This window comes from Phoenix dactylifera, chromosome 2, assembly GCF_051530095.1.
Source record: "Phoenix dactylifera cultivar Ajwa chromosome 2, Ajwa_hap1_PhDact_Kaust_v1.1, whole genome shotgun sequence".
NCBI classification, from domain to species: Eukaryota; Viridiplantae; Streptophyta; class Magnoliopsida; order Arecales; family Arecaceae; genus Phoenix; species Phoenix dactylifera.
In genome coordinates this window covers 1787013-1806969 of record NC_143191.1, presented here as the reverse complement: position 1 = coordinate 1806969, position 19957 = coordinate 1787013, and the positions used below count along the sequence as shown (strand labels likewise).

Here is a 19957-nt window from a genome sequence, read left to right as displayed (position 1 = left end):
AGAAAAAAAAAAAGTGATGGCTAAAGTTGTTATGGATTATTGTAATGCTTACAATTAATTTCTATGAACAAAAAACCTTAGAAAAGATCGTATCTAAAATTATATATGAACTTCTCTTCAAAATTATGGTATGAACAATGTAATAAATATTGTTAGCCATTATACCAATAAATAACAAATAACATCATTGAGTTAGATATATAGATCTTGCAACAACAACAAAATTTAAATTTAATAATTAAACAACTGGTCTATACGAGCCATATTCTATCAACTTCTGCATGGGTTAATTGAGGCAATCATACTTTACAGAGTAACGAAGCTTCAGTTTCTCTTCTTTTGTCTTTAATTAATTGTCAGTAGAAGAAAAAAAAATAAATAGAAGGATGTCTATGGAAATTAAATTTGAAATGGTGGGGCTAATTGCTTCAAGAGTCCAAGATATATGGGCCACAACCATGAAGCACCATGTTCTCTTGTTTTTAAATCACTAATAATTAGTGTAGGGATTATTCATTGATCTAACTGTTCCATAGAGTGCTATAATTTGTGTCTAAAAATTTTATCATGGATTTAGTACTATAATTGGTTTCCAGCTGTGCAGTCTGAAAAGGCGACTAGTATCTACTGGGACCAAGGTTATACATAGCACGCAATGCATCGTTCCCCAACGTATTTCATGCATACTTTTATTCAAAAACAAGCTAAAGACTGCTAAACTAAGGTTGAAATAGTGTTCAATTTTATGCTACTATTTATGATGACTACAGGGTAATTAGCTCATTAAAATGCTATATTTCTTTTCAATGTATGCAAGTGATCATCGGTTGACGTTTTTATGATCGTACCATCAAGAATATAACTAGTCGGTGCACACGACTACTAGTGGTTGCACCATATTTTTTTTAGGAGGGGAATACATGCTTGAACTATGAGAGATGCCTCCTAAATTCTTAAAATAAGTATAGAAGAACGGAAAAACATGAGAAAAAGAGAGAGAAAAAAAAGTAATTTTATTTTTCTGTTCCATCATATTTGGTACATCGATCTTAGAGGTTATATATACTCATATACAGACTTCATATAAGAAAAATAATATAGACTGATAAATAATCATGCTAATAAAGAAAAATATTATAAATGATGCATATTATAACATGATCCCTAAAATTATACAAATATAAATATTTGATATATTTGATTTTTTATTATTTTAAATAAAAAATTAGTGATGATATCATTATTGCTATTTATAAAATAATTTGCAAGTATTCATGTCAAATTGGTGGCCGGAAAATGAGAAGATGATGCTTAGTGATATTCGCATAGTTGTATTTCAGTTCTAAGAATATGAAGCAAAATGAGAATCTGTACGCTATTTTCTTAAATGATGCATTGAAATGCAAAAAAGAGTTTTATCTCCCTGCTTGTGAAAGAGTAGCGGACATATCGCAAAAAAGAGGGGGGGAAAAAATACCAAGTTAAAACTAAGTTTCTACAATGAACTCTCTTGCGTAGATGACAAACTCTGGAGATTCAGGTACATCTGCATGAAGCTATGGAGTGTTGATCTTAAATTTCATCATATATTAAGGGGAAGGGTGAGTATTGGATAGAAAGGTAGGGATTAACCCCTCCTAATCACGAAACAAGATCATACACCATAGGTAGGCCTGACGTGCAAACTCATTTTCCACTTTGTAGCGACTTATACTACATTCTATGATATCGAATACGCATGGGGATATTACAATGATCGAAGTACAGGCCACTCAACATTTCAGTCACTTAATTTGTCACTATAACCAATATCAAGACAAAGATGGAAGACATCTTTTCTCACTGCTGACCAGGTGAAGTATTATAGGTGATGCATGTTGTTACGTGATCCTTAAAATTAAGCTAACATAAATAGTTAATATATTTATTTTTTTTTACTTTAAATGAAAAATAAGTAATGATATCATTATTGTTATTTATATATAAATAATATACCGGGTGAAGTAGAGAAGGTTGGTGGTACATCGATGGCATGACTTTATTGCGTGTTAAGTATTTTTCATGTGATAATAGTGACCGAGACAGTGGACCGCGACCTAACCCATGTGCCTATCGATCGAATCAAAGACATCACTTTGCAATTGCCTTGAATTGTAGCAGGGTTCCGTCATTTATCCTACTCCCCATACAAGAACATAATAATAGTATTTTGATAATAATAGTCTCACCCACACAATTTTTCATAATGTAGGCAGGATGGTGCGTAAGCATGTCCGCAGAAGGTCTACAGGGAAAATGAACAGAGTCCGATGTATAAAAAAGATACGAAGTAATCTTACACGAATGTGTTAAAAGGAAGCCTCAGCGCAATGCTTCATTACGATTTTTTTTTGTCCATGTTATCTACTTAAATGTTTAGGACGTTAAAAATATTTAAACTTGTTAGGGTGTATAAAATAACATTGGCATCCAAACCCCCTTGAATTGGGGGAGAGTTGCATGCAACTGTAATTTATAGCTAACGATTATTTGCATATTAGCCCTTAAATGTCTTCTTAATTTACATGCCAATCCTTCAAGTTTAGCAAATTTTCAAATTAATTTAGAAATTACATAATTTACTACATCGACTTTATTATCTAGCTAAGTAAAATTGAAGTAGTATTCATGTATTGTTCGATAAAACCTACCCTACAAAGGGCTACTCCTTATGTGTGTGTGTGTGTGAGATATATATATATATATATATATATATATATATATATATATATATATATATATATATATATATTATAATGACTTTTTACGTACTAGTCCCTAATCTTCTTTATTTGCATATAAATCCCTAGCTCCCTTTAAATTCACAAATCAGTCGCCATAAATATATGTTTGTTGCCCTCATATCTCTTGACTTTATTTAACTACAACTGAAATGAAAATTTCTATTAGCATCCCTGGAAAACTCAGTAAGGTACCACCGATCAGTACGTAGCTATGTACTCTTGTAAGACATTGATGTGACCCCCAGAATCGGAATGAAGAAAAGCAGGACACAGGTAGGGAGAAATGGGGGAAACGAATCAAGTGACGATTTGAAGTCAGCGACAAGGTGAAGTTGTTGTTGTTGTTGTTGTTCAAGATCGAAAGATCTATACAGCACGTATACAGATGTATTCAATAAAATTGACAAAACAAAATATTACAGGGCTCTTGAGGCAGCTCCCCATCTCCTGTCCATAGGATACTACTGGTATGGTTAAATACATACATGGCCATCCAATCTGCAACCTCGTTGGCTTCTCTAAATACATGCTTCGCATGGACCACTCCTCCATCCCTTAGTAGAGAACTAGGTATAATCTCCTAAATAGTTATTATTTTAACGGTTGTCATGTCAGTTTCGGCACCTTCATATCATATTATATATAAAATAACAGGGTTTAGAGATAATAACTATTCTAACATGTTGTTTGGCATTATAATGATCTGCTATGACATAAATAACAATTCTTTTTTTACCTACACCTTCCTCTAGATGCAATATTATTTTTTTAATAAATTTTTTGCACCAAATTTTGCTCCAAAAATGTTTCTAAGGTGGAAGAAATAATACTTAATTTTTATCCAATGCAAAGTGAAGGGAAGATTTTCTAAAATAGGAGCAATTATTGCAGAATTTCCTCCTTGAAATGACTACCAAAACTTGTGCATATGGAAGAAAATATTACTGTAGATCAGATACTAGAGCATTTCTGAATTGAGATAAAAACTAGACAACTTGATGCTATGTATCAAAATTCTAAAATATCTATAGTGACACAAATAGGGTGGCTCTTCGATTAATACTTCATTAATTATTAACAGTGTGAATCTTTGATTTAAATACTTAAATAATTTATTTCAGACTTGACCAAAAAAGTACACACAGCCTCGAGAAAAGTACAGACAGCCTCCTCTTGAGAGGAAAACTGTCCATCCCCAGAGAATCCGTATGGGCCTTTGAGACACTAATTTGATACTTTGATTACAATGAGGGCCAATTCTGGCAGTTAGCGAATAATTCTTTCAAACATAAAAGAAAAAAAAAAAAGTTCATCACATCACCTTATAGCCATTGACCAGTAGAATTTGCCATAAGAAAAAAAAAACACCTACAACCCCAATAAAGAGTGTCGAGTAATCTTCGAGCAGCAGCGACGACAGTTCTGATGGTCATGGATCTGCTGGCCATGAAGAGAGTGAAGTACAGAAGACAGTCGCAGGATAATCTTTGATATACCGATGAGTCTCAATTTACGCATGCTACATAGGATAGAGACTACGATAGACGATCTAGTAGAGCCCGCGAGGATATGATTGCACATATAAGGCGAGCTCCTCAAGATCATTCAGGAGAATATGTGATACAGCTGCAGATGACCTTACATGTGGAGTAGGATCTATAAACATATCAAGTTCCGAGTCATATACTAGATCATATTATTCGCAGCCATAAGCAACCTATGATCCATATGGATACGCATATGGATATGGTGCGTCTAAGGCATCTTCCGGTGGGTATTACTCTACGTAGCCTAGAGCATCTTACGGGACGAATTTTGCTATCGACATATTTGGATGGCCCCCTCTACATCTGTATTATCAGCCAGAGGACACCTCTCAGAGCCAGAGCTTCAGCAAGAGTGTTTATAACCCGACATGCATTCCTCATACGATGAACATACAAGACTACAATGCCACTTGGTTAGAGGGGTAGGTTGATGTGCCTCTTGATTATGCTGATGATTCGGATATCTATAAGAGGCATCGCCACTCGACCCGTTTTAAATATTAGTATGTATGTTGAACTTTAAAAACATGTAATTAATTGTATCTTGATTTGAAGATATCTTATGTTCATTTTATAATTTATATTATTTTAAAGCAATAAGATGCATCATCTAAAATAAACCGGAATCATAGAAATATAAAAAAAAAATCAAAAAAATATCACATTAGATTTAAATTCATAGAAAAAATTCGAAGAGAGAGAACTACAAAAAAAAAAAGATATGCCGGTCCATGAACCGACATGCCCTACTGATTCAGTCAGTTTAGTTCGGCCTGAACCGATACCGAACTGTATCGGGCGCCAATCAGTACGGGTATCGGTGCCAGTTCGCGGACCTTGGCAAAAACATTGCAAATTGACTACTCCTGTATTTGTATAACTTTATCTGAACCTTCGGTTCTAGTACAACATAATTAGAATTGGTATGGATGATGAACATCTAATCGCTCTGTGTAATGTCATTTACAAGATGGAGCCTAATCCAGAAGTCACGGGCCTATGTCTAGAAGTGGTAACTTAACTTAAAGTGACTTGTGTAAGTTAACTTGTATTTTGTATTATTAACATTGTACAACATGGTTCTTTTTCACATACTAAATTATTTAGAGAGGGCAGCAACAACTTTGGAGTGCGGATAGTTGTTGTGAGTATGACAAGTACGAATCCAGGTATGTTATACATCAAGAAGACATTTAGCTAGCGTTAGATGGTTACTAAGATGGTACTATCTTATATTTATTTTTTAAAATATTTTGGTTGTCCACGAGAAATCTTAAGCGGATAGCTATCCAGATTCTCTCTCAGATGGTCCCCTCGAGTGGTTGTAAGTGTAACTGGTCCACCTTTACCCCCATCCATAGTAAACATAGAAATCGTTTGACACTAGAGTTGCAAATGGATCGGATTGACCCGTGACCCGACCCGACCCGGACCCAATTTGAAGGACCCGCATGGCCGGGTCGGGTCCTAAAATTGAACTCGTTCTATTTTTCGGGTGGAGTCTGGGTTTACTGAAGCTCGGCTCGACCCAGACCCGACCCATCCTCTTTCGGATCAATTTTGGATTGTGTATCCAACGACCCGACCCAAGCCCGCATTACCCATTTGGGCCTGCAGGCCCACAGGCACCTACAGGAAAAATTGCTCCCACAGGCCACAAACGATTTTCCGCAAGGAGTCCTGAGGCCCATAAGCCCATTTGCTCTATTTCGAAGGGATCCATCACCCCATCCGTAAATGACCATAAGCCCATCCATCGCCCCATTTGCTCCCGACTCCCGATTCTCCATTTCTACCCAGGGCTGAGGCGAAGGAACTCTAGAGAAAACCAGGTTGGAGCAGCAGTTGGAGCCCCATTTCCCTCTCCCTTCGCAAATCTTCTGAAATCTGCGGCTTCAGGTATGCCTCGCTTCCAACTCCAACTAACCTTCCATTCTATCTTGTTTGGCTCCCAAGCAAATCAATTGCTTCTCCCCGAAGCTTTCGTCCGACACCTTTCTTCTCTCTGTGCTTATAAGGCTGCTATTTTACCCTTCATATTTGGGAAAAAAAACCACAATTTTAGAAAATTCTTTTCCATTTTTTAGTGCTTTCTTTTATCCTTGTGGGGAGTACAATCTGGTGGTTGTTTTATTCGTTGGGTTGGGGGTCAAAAGGTAGCTGCGAGGTGGTGGGGGTGGGACCGAACCCGACCCGAACTAGACCCGACCCGGATCCGAATTTTTTGGGTTGGGTCCGGGTTATACATGGTTCCGACCCGACCCAAATAACCCGTTGGGTCAAAAATTGTAACCATGGATCCGACCCGATACAATCTTCAATTGGATCAGGTCTAGATCCAAATTTAGGATCCGAATAAGAAACCGAGTTAGATCAGGGTCACTCAAGACTTGATCCAACCCATTTGCACCCCTATTTGATACTGCCTCAACGACCATATATATGTTCACTACAAACTGAAGTTGAGGCTCAAGTGCATTCAGAAAGAAGTAGAGCTCAAGTATATAAATATGATCCATAGTGCTTTTATTGATGATGACGATGACCCTATGATCAGATGACTTGTGAGCTAGCAACAAAAGTCGGAGCTTGATGAGCCAGGTTCGCCTCCACGACCGGCCAGCTTCGTAGCCAGCGAGTCTAAGATCGATGCAGGGCAATGGGCTAAGCACAATATTCCACACATTCCTATAGCTGATCAGCCACAGAAGAGCCAGTCACCACATGACTCCTTATCCGAGACATCCTCTTAAATATATGATCGATAGATGATTAAACGAAGCCACTACGCTACCCAGTCGACTCAATTAGGAAGGCCACAGCCAGACAGAGAGGCAAGAAGAATAAGAAGGCGGCTGCCCACCAGACCAAAAAATAAAAATAAAAGGCACATGCAGCCCCAATGGAGAGTATCGAGGAGTCTTGGAGCAGCAGCGATAACAGTTTTAATGGTCATGAATTTGCTGGCCACGAAGGAAGGACAAGAAAAAGGTGTAGGATGATTTTCGATACACCAGTGATTTCCAATTTATGCATGCAACAAAAAGACTATGGTGGACGATATGGTAGAGCCTGCAAGAATACGATTGCATATAAAAGACGAGCTCCTCAAAATCCTTCAGGAGGACACGATGCAACTGCAAATGACCTCGTACGTGGAATAAAATCTATAAACATATCAGATTCTGAGTCGTATATTGAATCTTATTATTTATACCCACAGACAGCCTATGACCCATACGAATACGCATATAGATAAAATGTATATAAGGCATCTTTCAGTAGCTACTACCTTATGCAGCCCGAAGCATCTCATGGGTCGAATTTTGCTGCCGAAATATTCGAATGGCCCCCTCCACCAACATATTATCAGCCAGAGGACACCATCTCAGAGCCAAAGCTCCAGAGAAAGTACTTATAACCCGACGCGCGTTCTTTATTAACATACAAGACTACAACGCCGCTTGGCTAGAGGAGTGGATTGATATACCTCCTCATTATAGTGATGATCCGGATATTTCCGAGAGGCTACGCTACTCAACCCGATTTTAGATAAACTTTAAAAATATGTAATTGATTGTATCTTGATTTAAAAATATTATATATTGTTCATTTTATGATTTGTATCATTTTAAAGCAATAAAATGCATCATATAGGATAAATCGAGATCATAGAAATATTAAAAAACATCAAAAAAATATCAGAAAAACATCATATTAGCCTTAAATTCATAGAAAAAATTTGTGAAAAAAAAAGAGCTACCATTGAGACACTAGTTTGATACTTTGATTACAATGAGGGCCAATTTTGGCAGTTAGTGAATAATTCTTTCTAAAATAAAAGAACAAAAGTTCATCATGTCACCTTATACCAGTTGACCAGTAGAATTTGCCAGCATGTAAGAGATGTGGTTTAGAAGTAAACAAGATTAGCAATAACACATGCAAAATTCAAACTAATTTAGCATATGGAGGACCAAGGTTCTGATCAGTTGGCAATGGCTGAAACAAAATGGCACTTTAGGACAAAAATGCAGACATTCATTTCCAAAGTTCTAAATTATATATAAACTAATGATTGCAATTAAGATAAGTAATGCTAGGTTTCTCTTGATCTTTTACATACTGTGTTCCTTTCCCTTCTCTTGATGTATCATTTTCATCTTTGCTAATAACATATACCCAAACGAGGAAAACTAGCATATGCCAACATTATATAGACCTTGAAAGAGAGACGAAGAAGGTTGCAAAACTTTCGCAATCATAACATCATTCCTAGCACTCACCCTGGAAAAAACAGGAAACAATTAGAACAAATACAATATGTAGAACCTCCTTGAACAAGAATGTTACATCCAACAATGTGATAGAAATTCATTTATACACACTATAAAAAGAGTAAGTGATTTGATCATTACCAATTGGCGGTATCCAGAATGTAAGACACAGAATCGATATCAATTTAGCAAATGGTCAGGAAAGAGAAGCATGCTTCAACTATGAGTTCAAAGAATATAAATGATCAGCACATAAGTGTCCTGTTCTAAATGGCATTATTAGATATTACAATCACAGACAAAATACTTCGAAGTGGAAAGTTCAAGTCAGCCCAGAAAAGTTGCTAATGCACCAATTTTTCATCATTTCAGAATACTACATATGATAGAAAGCACCCAATGTCCAAGAATAATCACCCTTTCTTATCCTGCAACCTTTTTATTGATTAAAAATGATCAACTAAGATCTCAAGGAATCACTTACTACGGATATACAGATATGAAAGATGATTAAAGATGTCACCCAATGTCCGGTCATTCCAGATCACTTACTACAGATATACAGATATGGATATTTGGGCCATGAAAAGACAATTCAACCAGGAAAACAAAATTTGATTAACTTTTGGACATATAAGTGTTATAAATAAATGAGTTTCAAACTAAAAGATGAAGACATAAACTAAACTTCCTCCAGGATTGCTTAGAAAGATGCCAAAGATGGAACTATGTTAAAAAACATGCTCAAATTTGGACATGATAGAACATTTGAGAAGGCGATAACCAACCAAAACCAAGATAATTAGTTGCTTCTCAAAAGTTCTATAACTACTCCGAATTTCAACAAGCAGCCGAAAAACTCACCATTTGCAGAAATGAAATGTTCATTTCTTGAGTAACATCTTTCTGAATTCATCATTTGATTTGGGAATTTCAGTTTCTCCATCAATCTTTGCTTCCTTTTTACTCCACCCAAGGGGTCTTGCAACAGCTCTGGGTGCTGCAAAAGTATTCTTTCCCATGAGTTTCACAGTACTTCCACGCCTCTCCTCAACTGTCCCCTCAGACGACTCCACCAAGCGGCTATGGTCACTTTTAAATTGGGCTTCTTGGCCTGCAGAACCAATAAGCAGTTGAACAGGCCAGTAAAGTCAACAAGCATACTTTGGAAAGTCAACTGGCCATTTATTTTAAATTAAATATTTAATGATACATAATACACAGGAATGAACCTTAGGCAAAAAAAATAAAACAAAAGAAGTATAACCGATAGAAGACGATCAATTTTCGTTGGAGAAAAAAGGTTGCAAATAGCTTATGAAACTTTCCCTTGAAACCTGCATGTCAATTCTTAGTAAAATTGTTAAAGCACAAGGAAAATTTCAATGAATAATCACAAGGTTGAAATAGTAACCTTCCTACCATGAATAACCTTAAAAGTGTTTGAGTAGTTCAAAATGTTTAATTACTTCTTTTTTGTATATTTTTGAACATATTAAGATATCACGAGCAATAAGAAATATATAATACCACATATATAATGACAAGTTGACAACCATAGTTATAATATGACCACAACATGTAGCAGCATGCCAGGCTAATGAATCAAAGGACCAGTTTAGTTCTCTATTATGCAAACGTTGAGGGATTTCATATTTTACTAATTAGCCATATGCAGTAATGTAAAGTTGCTACAAACCTAAGAGACTACAGGCTCAAATAACATCTAAAAAAGTTGAAAACTATATATGAATAATTGGGAATATTCAAACTCATCCCAACTTCATCCACAAATTGACTCAAATTTAACAAGGTTGGAAATATCATTAATTAGACAAGAACTTGACTCGAAAGAATATTCTTAAACCAACTCCTTCAAGTCATAAAACGTTGTCTAACACCAGACAAAACATCTTTTTTCCTTTTTTGTTTCTTAAGCTAGCAAATAAATGAAATTTTGACTAGCCTAAAAAAATAACCTGGATCAATTAAGTCACAAGTTGATTCAGATTTCAAACCTTGGTATAAACAAAGAAGGCAGCAAATAGTATGGGAATGTTAGGGGCATTTTTTGTTTCCTTGGTTGGTCTCCACTTATTGTTGAAGCAAATTTAAATCGCTTCAACAGCTCAAAGTAGGATCATTTACCATTTCTTTTTACTGCAAAAATGGATCATCCTAGAGGCTCCACTAATTCTGAATGCAGGTATTTGCCCGACACCGATCTTACTTCACATGCAACCATTAGAGTTGGCCAAAATCTTATTCATGCTAAATCCAATCTCAATATACAGCTTTCATGGAAACTAACTGCAAACAATAACACAATAGTGAACCCTCCTTCAACTCAAGGATAACAATGGCATGCTTTTCAAATGGCGAGACCTATGCCCTCAATTGAAGGCCTAGAATAGGCAAGGTGCACTAGATGACAGGGATTTCCTCCAGGAGAGTTCCAACCTAACACCTAATCAGCAACTGAAGGCTATAACTAGCAATTAGAAACTCTCCCTAATTTTACTGAACTCATTTACATCTAGCTAAATCTGTCATGAAGAATAGCATTGCTGGTACATGCAAAATTCTAAGGACAATCTAAACTGATTAAAATAGGTCCACTTTGCAGCATTAGTTTAAACAAAAAAATATGAAGAAATTATCTTTAGGTTTCTGAGTAAGCACAGAATCTTTCCATCTTTTCCATAGCTCTCAGGAAACAAATATCTACATTTTAAAACAAAAGCTCCACAATTAAGTAGATCATCCAATGCCCTCAAGTGCTCCATTCCCTTAAGCAATTACAAAATTCACTTTCTCTATTTTAATGCCATAATGGGTTACAGCTCCATAAAGCAAGATATAGCACGCTTAGACACAAGTTTGAGTGCAACCAAGTAAAATTTCGAGCAGATAAAGGAAAACATGAGCATGTTCAGTTTTATTTAAAAAAATTGCAATATCTATATTTGGAAAGGGCTAAGCATGTGGAATGAATTTGATTTTTATCAGGTCATTCAATGTTTTAGAAGACTGTAGGCAGTAGACAAGGAGCAAAGGGCTTCCTAGCACCTATCGTTGGATCAAGGATCAGTTAGTATCATAAGATTTAGATTTATATTAACCAACATAGAAACCCTTGGATCATAATTATCAAGCTTATCATGCTATTTACGTAAACATAAATCCATTTTACATAATTTATTAGCTATCTCTTTAGAATTACTTGCTCATCTCTAATAGATTCAAGCCTGTAAAATTGGCAAACTTGTTATAAGTTCTAACTTCCAAAAAGCAAAACTAAAAGACAATTTGGAATTCATTGAATTAAGATCAAAAGGCACTTTTCATATTTTACAACCATTTGTTGAAATCTGATTCTTTATTTTCTAAATATTCTACCTAAAAGTATATTTGAATTGATAGGTTATATAGAAAAATGCTAAATAATTAGACATGACACATGTTCCATCAGACATGCTATAAATGGATTTATGAAGATGGAAACTAGACTATTTATATATCAAAAAATTTAAGATCCATGATCTAATCCACGATTCAATCCGATCTAACCTCCTCTAAGATTGATGACTCAATCTCAATCTTAACAACATTGACAACAAGTATAAAATGGTGGCCTAGTTCGGGGCTCCCACTAGTGCAAGGTCCACGGAGGATTAGAAGTATGCAGCCTTACCCCGGCGTGCAGAGAGGTTGTTTCCATGAGTCAAATGCATGACATGGAGCAACCTTACTGTTGCACCAAGGCTCATCTTTCACAACAAGCATAAACTATAGAATATTAATTTGTAGTGATCATCAATTGAGATATTCCAAACAAAATGACGGCATACTATGATCTTCAAACACAACTAGAACACTAGCAAAGATTATGGCAAAATATTCAAGATCAATGTCATGACATGTTGTCAACTATTAAGTGAAATGACTTAATTCACGGACATACAAACATTAAATCGTACAAATTTCTATGGTAAGTTATATTTTCATGGAACCTTTCTTGCACGTAGTTCATCTTCCACAAAACAAATCAAGGAAAAAAGTCTCTCAAAAGATGAAACCTTTTGTCATTAAGATTGGGTTTCATCAAAAACATATATCATATCTACATACAAGGTGTCTAATGCCAATAAAGTAGACTAAAGAATCAACAATTTTATAAGGAATTATACTTAAAAGAGTTTTATTGTCACCTCACCGCAAGAATTGAAACAGGACTCTCCAAAAATTCCTTGAACTCATCAATGAGGCTTTATAATGAAAAGGGTATTGAGGTACAACATATTTCCACAAGCCAAAGAGGATTTTCACGTCTTCCTATGATATTAAGTCAACTAAATCAAAATGTTGGTATGCCAAGATAAGCTATTGAGCATTAATCATTAGGATTTATGCATACTTGGTCAGCAGAATGCATGGTTTGTAGTGAGGCATTTCATATGTAGTCTACATCTAATACCCACATCTTCTCTTTCTTGTTTTCCAATTATCTTCTCTAGCATTTTTAAGTCTTTTAGAAAAATATTCAAGGCTTAACTTTAGCCTTTAGGCTCACATATCACCTTGCTAGAAGCTTATCGAGACCCAAGAACATGCCATAATCATCAAGGACCTGCAACTTAGGGATTTTAATAGATCTAATTTTAGTTATCATAATGCTACAGTAACTGTGAACGGTACCATGCCTTTGATTAGTTTTGGGATTTTGAAATAAAGTTGAGTTAGATTTTCATATTTATAACATCTTGACTGATCTATCAACATTATTTTTTTTGAATGAAAAGAGTTTTGCAAAAATTAATGGCTCATGAAGTTGATACCCCATGTGAGGCATAGATCTAGTCTGTGATTCATAAGTCACCAGAACAAACCCAGTCCTATTCCTTCCTATCCCTTGAATCTTTCTTGCGATCATTCATGTTCTCTTCTTTGTTTTCTTTATTTTCATACATCAGAAAAAAAAATTCCTTTCATTTTCTCGTAGAGTATCACATCTTTAATTCTATTTCTATTAATCCTCAACCAGTTAGCCACCAAGCTTTGATCTTTGTTGCACATATCTATTATATGACAGCTATTCAAATCCCTAATTGTGTTATTTTGGAAGTAGTTCATCTCTAAACCCTAAATCCTATAACTTCAGGATGGATTCTCTTTAACTGATTCCTCTTCCTTACAGAATTTTTTTCTCGATGGTCCACTTAACATGAAAAAGTCCAATCTGCTTTCAGGATGAACAGCAAGCCGTTAGATCTATTCCTGATAACCTCCAAATTCTTTCTTTCCCTAACTAAGCCCTAGTCTAATATATTTTTAGATTCATCTCAGCATCCACTATTTTAATCAGAATTTGGGTCAATTTTAATCAGAACTTAGGTCTAAAAAGAATTTACCAGCAACCTATAGGTTTCAACATTGCTTCCCTAGACCATATACACTCCCAACATAGATTTTCCGATGTCAGAGCCTGATTAGCTTGCAGGACATTTGTGCCTCTTAAACATCAAAAGTTCAAATGAAAGTCTTAATTTAGTAGCATCTGTTATTATGCCACACGGGCACTTCCACGGATTGCCCAATTTATGTAGTTTGTTGTTATTTTAAACTTCACTACTTGAGTTACTATTTGTCACATATACATTCCTAAAGAACAAGACTTGATAAAATTATAGCTAATTAGCATACCACGCCCCTTTGATGAACTACCACCAGTAGTTGATCTCTTCTGGCTTTGCTTTGGATCTGAGCGTGCAATACTTAATTTCTTGCCTAGCAACTTCTGCCTGTTCTTTGCAATGGCTGTTGCAAGATGTTCCTCATCTGAAAAGTCCACATATGCCAATCCCTGCAAAAATCCAAGAAGGAAAAAGATGAATTTAAATGTTTGTGTGCAAGAATAGCATATTAACCATAAATATTTCTCATTAAAAAAAGAAATTAAACATTAATTATGTATATTCCTTCAGTTTCAAACAACATAACCAATATAAAACAAAAATAAAACTGAAAATATATTTTTCACTGGCTATACATGTGTGCCCTGAAGAGGGAGCACCAAGGCTTCCTCCCCCACTTACAAGAGAAACATAGCATGTAGGTGAGGGTATACGTGCATACGCATGAAAACTTGCCAGTTGCAAGGCACATGTACATTCATGAGGGCTCAAGTGGATCAGATTGAACTGTCTTCACAACTGACCTGAAAATGACCCACTATCTGAAGTGCTATAGTTCAGACTAGAACTGAAAATCTTGACCTAATTTAGACACCGATCAGATGTCCATCATGTGAAATCTGATCCAACCTCAAACCAAGCCAAAATTTACAAAGTAAACTTTCCCCCACCAATCCCAGACCTTCTCAAATTCAAGATACCAATATTCTGTAGTATTAATTTCAATGTAGATAAATCAACAGTTACTGTTGTTTATGATAATATGCATGCGGATGTCATCTAATTTATGTGGAATCATCTCTTTGGTAATGTCTACATGTTATAAATATTGATCACTTACATAATATGTTAAGGATACAACCTAGCAACCATCCTAAAAAACCATATAAATCTTAAACCTGGTAGGACCTGATCGAATTGGATGTCAGATAGGTTTGGATTCAAAACTTTGACCTAATTTGGATGCAAATGAGAATTGTGACATGCTATTGCAAAATTTAACCGATATGCTTAATGACCAACATATTACGCACACGAATAGCATCAAAATTACAAAGAAAATCTCGTGAACTGCTTTTTAATGTCCCTGTATCAAAGAATATGCACATGCAAGTTCTGAAATTTCTCTTAAACCAAAAGGTAGCCACCCTATGCTTTCTCGGGGTTTCAAGCAATTGAGAAATTTATATCAGTTTTGTATGAAACTTACTAAAATGTTCTAATCAGTTACAACTAGTTGTCTTTAAATATATTTTTAGACAATGAAAATTAGGAATCCAATAAATAAGGAGCTTATATTAATGTATGAGAGGCTTGACAGCTGCATCAGGTATTGGCAAATTTTGGAGCATATTCAAAGATTAAAATATTGCATCTTTCAGATAATTGTTTCTTTTCTTTATCATAATCATATAAAATGTTTTAAAAGTTTCAAACGGTAACAATTGATATTGGAGCCTAGGCCCAGAAAAAAAATATAATATTTTGGAACCATGATGTGTATACAAAGATATAAAAATTTGTCATATATATCCATCTTGGCACAGACATGCGTTACATATATTTATACATATGTGTGTGTGTAGGTATATAGAGGCTTGACAGCTGCATCTAGAATGGAGATGGACAAATGTTTGAGCACATTCAAAGATTAAAATACTGCATCTTTCAGTGAATTGTTTCTTTTCTTTATCATAATCATATAAAATGTCTTAAATGTTTCAAATGGTAACAATTGATATTGGAGGCTAGGCCCAAAACAAAAGATACAATATTTTGGAAACATGACGTGTATGTATGAGAGGCTTGACGGCTGCATCTAGAATGGGCAATTTTTTGAGCATATTCGAAGATCAAAATATTGCTAGGCCCAGATCAAAATATCTTTCAGTTAATTGTTTCATTTCTTTATCATAATCACATAAAATGTTTTAAATGGTAACAATTGATATTGGAAGCTAGGCTCAGAACAAAAGATACAATATTTTGGAACCATGACATGTGTAGAGATATAAAATTTGTCATAGGTATCCATCTTGGCATGTATGTGTAGAGAGAGAGAGACAAAAAGTTGTCATAGGTATCCATCTTGGCACATGCATAAGGATACATACGCACATATATGTGCATGTACGTACGTACATACGTACATATGTATGTATGTAGAGTAGTGCTATGGTGTGCCTTCCCACAAAATAACAATTGTGAGGTTGGTCCTGACAGGACAACAGGGCCAGCACCGATGATCCAAGACCTTGGATACGATCCACTACCTTTAAATTATTTACATTATCTGATGTAGGGACTCTAGCTTGTGCATCGAGTGGTCAAAAATGAATAGTTTAAATGACATGAAACAATGAATGCTTTTGACCATTGGATGCATAGGCTAGGAATCTCTATATCACATGATTTTTTTGCAATAAACAATTTAGAGTTAATAGATCACATCCATAGGTTGATCCAAGGTCGGCAGAACCGATACCGGACACCGTACTTATTTTCCAGCGGCATGAATTGGTACAGACCCGCACCGTGCCGGGCTGGGCCTGTACTGACAGAGAGGGCGATGCAAATCGTAGGAGAGAGAAAAAGAGAGAAGGAGGAGAGAGTAAGGAACAGAGGACGCCGATGGATGGTGGCGGAGGCCAACGCCTGAGCGGGAGGCAAGATCGCGGCCTGTTTCTCTGTTTCAAACGAAACAAGAGTCCGGTCGCGGCCTCGCCTCCCACCCAAACGTCGGCCTCCGACAACCTCCGCCGGCCTTCCGCCAACATCCACATTCCTCCACCGGCCTCCCTCCCTCTCCCTCTCCCTCCCTCCCCCATTCGCTCTCTCTTTTCCTCTTTTTCCTTATCCTTCTCTGCCTCTAGCAACGGTTTTCGTTTTCTTTGCTGGAACCGTACTGGTGACCCTATGGTACGGCTCGGAACCGCCGGAACCGCCTACTTCAGGATGGTTCTACCGACCCTGGGTTGACCATTAGTGCTAGCCCCCAGACAATAGCTCTAATCAGACACATTCATATGCTTGTGTATGTATTGATGTATATATGCATGTGCATCATATCTGTCTATACTTATATAATGTTATATCATGTTCCACAGCAGCTTCTTGATGTGTTTAGACACTTACTTTTTCCGTTCATATAATTGTGCATGATATAGTAAAAGCCAAACTAGCATAAGCATACACCCCTACAGTATAGTTGGGGGTATTTGGACAGTGTATCAGAAGAGACATTTATTTTTTCATCATATGACACAAATGTTAAATTATCAGATCCCCATACATACAACATATGTTTGTCGGTTAAATGAAGGCATCTTATAAGGAATATAATAATTTTGAGGAATGCTAGTGCTCCATGAATCAGTATAAGCATTTGCAATAATGTGTATGTGGATTTTTTTTGAAGAGAGAGAGAGAAAGAGAGAGAGACCCTTGATTTGCCAGTGAATTTGTCCCTTAACAATCTTATAGCAGTCACTCCACCACAGTCGCTGAAGAATCTCTGCAGATGCTTCTCATTTGCCTACACAAAAAAGTTGCCTCAGATGTTATATGTTATTTTAAAATAGGAAGAGTCAACAATAAAAGAATAACTTGCCTCAAGGCTGATGTTTGAAATAAATGCTGTGCACTGATCATTGTAAAACTTGGGCTTGGATTCCATGGATTTGGAATTTCCTACAGCTTGCTCATTGGTGGCAGTAGAGTCAGCAGTCCTCAGTGAAGTTGCTACTTCACCTTTATCAAGTGTGGTATCATTGGCATTCCCAGTTGCTTTATTTTGATCTACATCGGATGCTTCCATACATTTAGGTGCAGTATCTTTCTTTCTCTTTGCAGGAGGCTGCTTATCACTAGACGTTTTAGCCATTTTCCTCTTTTGCGGGGTGTTTGTTGAAACAGAACCATCTTTTTTAGAGGACAGCATCATGTCCATTTTGGATTCTTGTTGAGCCTTGAATATCTTGAGCTCCTGAAGGCGCGGTGTCACCTATGATAACAAATGAAAAAACCCAAGACAAATATAACAGATAAAACTTTCACAATGGAGAAATAACAAAAAATATTGACAGAATCCATGCCATCATAACAATGGCAAGGTATGCTTACTGTAACTTTACATGCACAATGTATGATAGGTCTATTCTCTCCCAACTTAATATGTCGTGTACTTTCTATTAATTTTAAATGTAGTTAATCTATTGTTGTGGCTACTAGCGTTATATTAAGTTAATTGTTCCGGTTGCCTCCATTAAGTTTAGAGAAGCAATGAGAGAGCAGGGTTTTGGTTTTTTCTTTTTTGTTTTTTTTGTTTTATGCATGCACATGCAGGAGGGTGGGGATTGGTCTCTCTGCAATTACATATAAGAGGTGGGCTAGAAGTCACCCTCATAAAAAGATTTTTTTGAGGCTTATATCAGTAAAAATTCAAAACAAGAACACACACCTCCCTCAAAATCCCTTATTTCTCTCATTTTACCCTAGTTCAGCTAAAATAAAAATTAAATAAGCTTCTGAAGTTGACTATTTACCCACAATTACATAAAATGTTTTCCAAGTTACGGCAAATGTATGCAACCATGTGCAGAAATTTTTATTACTTTTTTACATGTTCATTCGTAAATTAAGTAATCTAACACATTTTGAAGAGTACCTGTAAAGATCCTTCAAGGAATAAAATGGTAATATAGTATGTGTATGCAATATTTCAGATTGTAAAGAGGTATATATGTAAGTCTCAGATCATAGACGAGCATATATGCATGTTTCAAGCAAATATATATATAAGTTTAACCTTTTGAAAGTTAAATAGGTAAACAAGCACTTTTTGAAGGGTATGCATGCATAACAACCAAAAAACAAAACTGTGATACTTACATGCTCACCCAAATTGATAGAAACTAATTTTTGGCTAAACAAAAAAAACCATACAGATTAGAAACTGATGTTGAGTATTGCAATGTTTTAGAAATATATCTAATATCAGAAGTCAGACTTATTTTTAAGGGGGGAACAACCTAACTCTGATGAAGCACAAAATTTGCCACTACTATATGCACCTATAGCTGTACTTGCATCTCTTCACAGCCGCTACTGCCAAGGCTAAAATCAGCAAACCTGGCACTTGCAAAACCTTGCATCTTTTGATTCAGATGGCATGGATATGAAGTGGGATGCAGCTGGGAGCTCATTATGTGAAAAATGTACTGGCTCTTTGGCTGCACCAAGGGCATGGGAAAACCACTAATTTGAAATAAAAGCAAAATCATTCAAGGGTTTAAAGGAAATGGAGTTGACAGGGATGTTTCTTTCCTTTTAATTCTTTCTATTTGTGTTGGCAGATTGGTTTTAAGTCCATTTAGAATCAATTCTTCAGGTACAGATCTGCTTACTACAACTTGATCAGAATAAGGTCATGTTTTGGTTGATAGTTTTTTGAACCAATTAGAGTCCTACCTAGCCCATTGCCACCTTTCAAGTTCTGCATAACTAATTTTGGCATGCCTAATCCACTCACAGAAGTCATCATATGCTCATTGTTCTACCAAAATAGATGATAATTGTTGCTTAATCATATATCAAACAAAAGTACTATAGTGAACTTCTAGCATGTTCATGAAATTATTATCCTTCAAGCATTCTTT

General features: G+C 35.9%; 1 protein-coding gene across 5 annotated transcripts in view; it reads right to left on the bottom strand.

Annotated features, from left to right (window-relative positions):
* Positions 1–8374: 8374 nt before the first annotated feature.
* Positions 8375–19957, bottom strand: part of EMB140 (EMBRYO DEFECTIVE 140) — a 32415-nt gene continuing 20832 nt past the window's right edge. For 4 of the 5 annotated variants that reach the window (XM_008790091.5, XM_088714893.2, XM_008790092.4 and 1 more), the window contains 5 exons: positions 17911–18303; positions 17743–17835; positions 14311–14470; positions 9472–9721; positions 8375–8617 (listed from right to left, as the gene is read on the bottom strand). In XM_008790091.5, coding sequence (XP_008788313.3) covers positions 9492–9721; positions 14311–14470; positions 17743–17835; positions 17911–18303 — 876 coding nt within the window. In that variant the 3' untranslated portion in view covers positions 8375–8617; positions 9472–9491. Of the gene's footprint in view, positions 8618–9471; positions 9722–9874; positions 9945–14310; positions 14471–17742; positions 17836–17910; positions 18304–19957 lie in introns of all 5 variants that reach the window. The other variant, XR_016399057.1, reaches the window with a different exon arrangement.